Source organism: Elephantulus edwardii, unplaced genomic scaffold (genome assembly GCF_000299155.1).
Source record: "Elephantulus edwardii isolate Elephantulus edwardi_28Jun2011 unplaced genomic scaffold, EleEdw1.0 scaffold00369, whole genome shotgun sequence".
Classification (NCBI taxonomy): Eukaryota; Metazoa; Chordata; class Mammalia; order Macroscelidea; family Macroscelididae; genus Elephantulus; species Elephantulus edwardii.
In genome coordinates, this window is record NW_006400119.1 from 1,681,133 (window position 1) to 1,688,670 (window position 7,538).

The 7,538-nt window shown below is 37.9% G+C and overlaps 1 protein-coding gene across 1 annotated transcript in view; it reads right to left on the reverse strand.

The window, feature by feature from the left end:
- Positions 1 to 4,962: 4,962 nt before the first annotated feature.
- Positions 4,963 to 7,538, reverse strand: part of CCDC173 (coiled-coil domain containing 173) — a 53,934-nt gene continuing 51,358 nt past the window's right edge. Inside the window, exon 9 of the mRNA XM_006902115.1 lies at positions 4,963 to 5,307. Within this exon, the coding sequence (XP_006902177.1) occupies positions 4,963 to 5,307 (345 nt within the window). The remainder of the gene's footprint in view (positions 5,308 to 7,538) is intronic.

Sequence of the window (7,538 nt, forward strand, 5' to 3'; positions counted from 1 at the left end):
CCTGTGCTGACCCTCCCTAAATCCTACCAAGCATCATGTCCTTCCCCCAAAACTGGTCCCTCCTTGCAACATGCCCGAACAATGTGAGATGGAGCTTCAAAATTCTTGTCTTCAAGGAGCAGCTTGGTTTTACCTAATCCAGGACAGACCTGATTGTTCTCTTGGCAATCCATGATAATGTTCAAAATTATTCTCCATTCACTTCAAAGGCATTAATTTTTCTTTTGACCTTTAGTCATTGTCCAGCTCTCTGGTGTGTAGCAAACAATTGTGAAGACCCTGGCTTGGATCAGGCACACCCTAGTCTCTAGACTGACATTGTTGCTCTGGAAAGGTCTCTGACAGCAAATGTTCCCAATACAATTCATATTTTATTTCCTGACTGCTAGTGCCAAGAGTGTTAATTGTGGACCCAAGTAAGCAGAAATGTTAACAATCTCAATCTCTTCTTCTTCTATCATGATGCTGCCATTTGGACCAATGGTGAGAATCTTTGTTTTCTTGCAGTTGAGCTTCAGTCCGTATTGAAGATTGCAGTCCTTGACTTTCCTATAACAATTTGCTTGACTGTGGATCCAAGCAAAATGAAATTATGGACTAAACCACCAGATCTCCCTTATCTTCTAAAAGACTTTTTAACTAACTGCACAAGGTCCACAAAAGAGCCCTGGTGATGCAGAGTTCTCTAAAGAATTTACCAACCCAAGATGTTGGACATCGCGACCCTCCAGGGAAATGCAAATCAAAACCACAGTAATAGCTTCTTTACATCCACTAGGGTAGCTAGAGGATGTTGACAGGAATGTAAAGAAATATTTTTTTAAATAAAATGTGTTTTAATTTTCATGGGAACATTGGAGTTGATTACATGATCACAGGTACCCATGTACAAACCAAGCACGCAGTGCAAGTAAGAGTGGAAACATCAAAAGCCACAAAGACCTATAGACAGGTTTTTCTATTTTGGCATCTGATTAATAACTTGTTGTGTGTGTGGGTTTGGTTTTGGTGGTTTTTGTTTTTTGTATTGTTTTTTAAGTCCCAGCAAGCTAAGTTAAGGTGATGTATTCAAGTTAACAAGACAACAGTTACTATACTTCATGTTTGTTGAGGTTGGGGGCGAGCTCATTTATTCAATCTTTGAACAGCTCCTTACATTTGTTTGGATCATCAGTTCCTGTTGAGTTGATTCTAATGTATTGGAGTTGTTGTGTGCTGTCGTCAAGTCGGAACTGACCAATAGCTGACCCTCCAATGGGTTTTCAGAGGCAGTTAATTGTATGGGAGGTGATTTCCCATCCTTCTGCTGCATCAGTAGAACTAAGCTACATAACTGCTTTTTAATTTTTTTTATTGCTGCACATTTTCTTCTCTTCCTCCCCTCATCCTTCCCCACAATGCACTCCTTGTTCCAGACTGATGTTATACATGTAATGCCTAATCATATATTCCTTTCATATATCTTCCCCTCATCTGATTTAATTGCTGTATTCACTATCTATCTACTCTTCCCATTCTCTCCCCAAACCCATGTCTGTCCTATTTCATAATGTTGATGTTATGCAGTATTTCTCCTTTTGTGACTGAGATATTTAAGTCAGCATAGTGTCCTCCAGACTCCCCCATATAGTGTAATTTATTATAAGTTCATTGTTTTTCAATGCTGCATAATACTCCATTGTGAAAAAAACAGTTTTCCTATCCTTTCATTTGTGGATGGGCACTTGAGTTGCTTCCATATCTTTTCTATTGTGAATAACATAGCAATAAATATGGGTGTGTGTACATCTGAGTCATGTCTCTGGTATTTTTTAGGGTATATTCCCAGTAATGGAACTGCTGGGTCAAATGGTATTTCTATTCCCTACTTTTTGAAAAAGCACTAGACCACCTTCCATAGTGGCTGTACCATTTTCCTTCCCACCAGCAGTGAATAAGTGTTCCAGTCTCTCGACAATCTTGTTAGCATTTGCTGTTTACAGTGCTGTTGAACTTTGCTTTTACTGCTGATAAAGAAATATTTTTGCAACCCTCAAACATTGCTGGTGTGAATATAAAGTGGTGCAGCCACTCAAATTAGTATACAATTCAGAAATTCCTACATCAACACCAAAACGCAAACTCAATGTCTTTGAGTCAGAATTGACTCAAAGTGGACCTTTCCGCAGAGAAATCACATGGGAGGAGATTGCTCCGTTTTCTCTTGTGGAGCTGCTGGTGGATTAAAAACATTGGGTTACCAGTGCAACTCCCTGCAGACCACACCACACACACATGCACGCACACACAAAACACTGAAAATCGATTTTAAAAAAATCTTGTACAAAAATGTTCATAGGCATTTTAAAAACTAATCACCAAAAGGAAGCAATCCAAATGTCGAATCACAGATAAATGGATAACGCAGAATGTGGCTAGTCCATACAAGAAATATGCTGTTAGGGTAGGTGATTTTGCATCATCTCTGACTCACGGTAATGCTATTTACAACTGAACCTTGTTTTCTCCTGTGCCATCGACACTATCTCTGACATGCTCAAGTCCATCGTGGTAGTCACTGTGTCAATACATCATTAACACTCAGCCTAACCCTAATCTTTTCCAGCATGGTGTCTTCTTCCAAAGACTGGTCTCTCCTGACAACAGGCCCAAAGTATGTGAGATTAATTTAAATATTCTTTCCTGTAATAAACATGACCTATCAACAACCTGCGTTATGCAGATGACACAACCCTGCTTGCTGAAACGGAGGAGGACCTGAAGCGCCTGCTGCAGAGGGTCAAGGACTGAAGCCTACAATATGGATTGAGGCTCAATGTTAAGAAGACAAAGATTCTCACCACTGGGCCAATTGGCAGCATCAGGATGGATGGTGAAGAGATTGAGATTGTTCACAGCTTTAGTTTGCATAGCTCCAAAGTCAACACTCTTGGCACCAGTAGCCAGGAAATTAAAAGGCACATTGCCATGGGAAAGTCTGCTGTTAGGGACCTCTCCAAAGTACTGAAGAGCAATAGTGTCTCTCCGGAGATTAAGGTGCGTTTGATACAGGCCATGGTCTTCACAATCACTTGTTATGCATCAGAGAGTTGGACAATGACCAAGGAGAATTGATGCCTTTGAGCTGTGGTACTGGAGAAGAGTATTGAATGTACCATGGACTGCTAGGAAAACAAACAGATTTGTCCTGGAAAGGGTTAAACCGGGTGGCTCCTTGGAGGCAAGGATTCTGAGGCTCTGTCTAACGTACTTTGGACATGTTGTGAGGAGAGACCGGTCCTTGGAGAAGGACACCATGCTTGGGAGGGTGGAGGAACAGTGCAGGAGGGGAAGGCCCTCTATGAGGTGGATTGATTCAGTGACTTGGTTAATCGGGATGGGAGTGTCAAAGAGTGTGATTGGCACAGGATAGAGCTGAGTTTAGGGCTGTTGTACATAGGGTCGCTATGAGTCGCAAGCGACTTGATGGCACATAACAACAATAATGAACACCCTGGTTGCACTTCTTCCAAGACAGACTTGTTTGTTCTTCTGCCAGTCCATGGGAGACTCCATATTCTTTGCTAACACCACAACTGAAAGGCATTCATTTTTCTGTCATCCTTATTCATGATCCAATTTTCAGATGCACAGGGAGCAACTTGGACTAGGCACATCTTAGTCTTTACACGGACATCCTTGTTTTTCTCTCATTGTAAGGGTTTCTTAACAAAAAGAGTTTCTCAATGCAGCACGTCTTTTAATTTCTTGTAGAATGAAATATGTCACCACAAAATGACCTGCAAATACCTGCTGCAGTGCACACAAACCCTCACTCATGCCACATATTGGGTGATTCAATTGACATAGAATATCCAAAGTATGAAAACTCAGACAGACTAAAAGCAGATTAGTGCCTGCCAGAGATTAGGGGCAGCAAGAAATGGGGAGTGTCAGTGGCACCAGGTTTCTTTTTCTTTTTTGGACTTGATAATGGTAAAGGTTGCACAATATGATGAATGCCATTCAATTACATACATTTAAATAGTTAAAATATGAACTATTATAATTTTGTCATGATGAAAAAAAAGCATAAGTCACTTAACTTTGGGGCTTTATATATCCAGTAGAAATGTTGTGAAGAATATTAAACAATTGTACTTAAAAAGCATTTTTATTAATTATATGTCTATAATTTGTTTTTAGTTTTAAAAATTGTTTTTATTGTTATTTTAGTGAAAAGCTTATGGAAAGGATAGGTTTTCATTAATACACTTCCCTCCCTCTCCCTTCCCTCAATTCACTTTGTAATGCATGTCTTCTTCCTGATTGTCAGTTGCCATATACAGTGTCTAATCATCCATTCATTCACTTCAGATGGTCTGTCCCTTCGCCCATTCTAATATTGTAGTTATTATCTATCCAATCTTTCCATGCTCTCCCCTCTCCTATGTCCTTCCTATTTTTATAACAGTGGTCATATACAGTATTAGCCTTTTCATGATTGAGATATTTCACTCGGCATTGTCTTCTAGACTAATCTGTGCTGTATAGTGTTTTACATGTTGATAATTTTTCAGTGCTGCATTATTCCATTGTCTGGATGTACCATAATTTCTTTACCCATTCATTTGTTGACAGGCACTTGGGCTGCTTCCATCTCTTCAATATTGTGAAAATATTGCGATAAACATGGATGTATGAATTTTCTTTTGTAATATATATTCTTTACAACCATTCTTTTGTACAATTTTATACATGTTTAGTTTAAATGGTAAATCTCCTGTATAATTCTATTACAATAGAAAGAAACTATGAGCTTTGAGATTTTAGATATCCAATGGAAATACTGTGAAGAATATTAAGCATAATTGTTCTCAAATGAGTAGTTTTATTAAGAAATTTAGGTATATAATTCATTTACCTTTGTAGCTCATATTATTTGCTACAAGTTACTAAGTCTTTTCAATCAAAATAATTTTTCTACCATGTAAAACCTAGTCTTCCCTTAGACTTTTGAAAATCATTACATTTGGATCCCTGAGAGCTATAACTAGGGAGCTGAACTCCAGTGGCATCATTTACTTGATAGCTGGGTCTTAATCCATATCTGTGCCCAAACACTGGCCCACGACCACCTCCAGGTCCTTCCTGTGCAGCTTTTACAAGAGGGTAAATATATTTCTTTGTTGATTGGGACTCTGATTCAATTACTTCTCTTGCATAATTTTGGAATTCTTTATCTTTTTCAGCTGCAATAGCTTCAGTAAGTCTGCAATAATTTATTTCAGCTTCCTTTGATTGCTTTGCATTAAACTTATTTTTGGCCTATTTGGGAAAGAAAAGAAATATAATTTTCATAGCAGTTTACAAGATCAACTTTCTGAAAAGATACAGCATTTCTATAGGTATAATTTCTGTAAGTATAATTCTCTGAACTCTGATTTTTATTTTCAAATTACAGTTACTTCAGGAACTCTCTGAATATTGAAGTACAGGCTTAATGAAAACTTATTATAGCCCTAACTGATGTTCTCCAAATAAATACAGCAACATAGTTTTACACTTGAGTTTGTTAATCCTGCTTCTATAATTTTTAAAGATTTGAACTAAAACGTTGTGGGCATAGAAGGCATACCAATCATTGCTCCAAATGGATCTACCATTGTAAAGGAAAAGATTTAGTCTCATAGGCCCTTGTCAGTTCATTATACCATATGACCCAGTCATGTAAGATTAAATCAGCAACGAGTATCTAAACGTAATTAAACCAAATACATCACTTTCTCACAAGATTTTAAAACTGAAGGCAAAATCTTAAAAAGTATAAGTGATGACTATACACATGGCCCTTACCTGATGGAATAATCAAGATCAAACTATGTACATTTGTGGACAGAGATGGTGGATAAAAATAAAGCCAGGGGCCAACTGTGCAAAAGGCTATCAATTGTACGTATGCAAGCTCAAATTGATGCTGTAGAGATTAAAAATATTTCCATAGAATCAAAGTATGACCTTGAGCATATCCCATCTGATTTTAGAAACCATTTTAAGAATAGGTTTGAAGCATTAAACATCATAACCAGAGTGAGTTGTGGAATAAATTAAAGTACATCAAACATGAAGTAAAAAGTCAAGAAACAAAGAGAACCAAAACACATGTCAGAAGAGACTCTGACAGTTGTTCCACAACAGAGAAAAGCTAAAGAGGTGAGACCTTGGCTTAGCTGTGTGACTCCCTACAGACTATACCACAAGAGCTCCCTTCTACACAGAGCCTCCCACTTCTGTAGTGAAGTAATTTTTAATTAAAGGGTAATTCAATGGGGAATATACAGTCTTTTCAATAAATAGTATTATTCTTGTTATGTGCCATGGAGTTGGAACCAATTCATGGCTGACCCTCCAGCAGGTTTTCAGAGGCAGTAAATTGCAGGCATGGGAGTTGACTGTCCATATTTCTTCTGCGGAGAAGTTGGTGGATTTGAATAAGGTGCTTTTGGGTTGGCACCACAGCTTCTTATCACTAAGCCACCAGAGCTCCCTTAAAACGTTCTAAAGTAGCTGAATTTTCACACTATATATTAAAAGTAACCCTAAATGGACCAGATACCTAAACATAAAAAATATAAAACTAGGACACAACATAAAACAAAATCATTATTACCTGGTTTATGCAAAGGTTTCTAAATAGTAATAAAAAAGCAAACATTACAAAATTTTAAAATTGATAAACTGGGACTTTATAAAAATTAAAACCTTTTGTTTATTAGAAGATAACATTAAGAAAATGAAAATTAAAGCCACAGTGGGGGAAATGTCTCTTTAAACATATATCTGACAAAGCATTTCCATCTGCTGTTGTTGTTAGGTGCTGTCGATTTGAGTATGACTCACAGTGACCCTATAAATGACAGATCAGAACCCTGTCCTATCCTGTGCCTTCTTCACACATCCTGACACACTACAACCATCCCACTGTGGCAGTCATGACATCAATCAACTAGTCAAAGGTATTCTTCTCCTTTGTTGACCCTCCACACTTTCAAGCATCATGTCCCTCTCCAAGGAATAGTGTCTCCTAGCAACATGCCCAAAGTATGTGAGGCAAAGCTCAGCATTCTTTTTTTCCCCCCAAAGGTCTAGTAAGATAATCTCAATCATATTCCAGAATAATAGTTCTTAAACTTACATGGAAATGGTTGGAGTTTTTATTTTATTTTATTAATTTTAATGAACATTTACAGAGATTTTGGATTTTCCATTCATTCATTGTTGCACTTTTCTCCGTGCCCAGCCCTCCCACCCAGTTCACGCCTCTCTTTGAAACATAAAATTCTTTCATTGATATACAATCCCCCTGCACCATCACCCCCTGCACCACCTCGAGTACACTCCACTATGTAACCTTAATTCTGGACTCTTGTGATAACTATAATACCCAATCATATATCACTTTTAAATTGTTCTCTCCTTCATCTATTTCAATGGAGCATACATAGTTTATCCAGTTTTTCTCAGTCTTACCACAACCCTGATGTCAGTCCCATTCTACA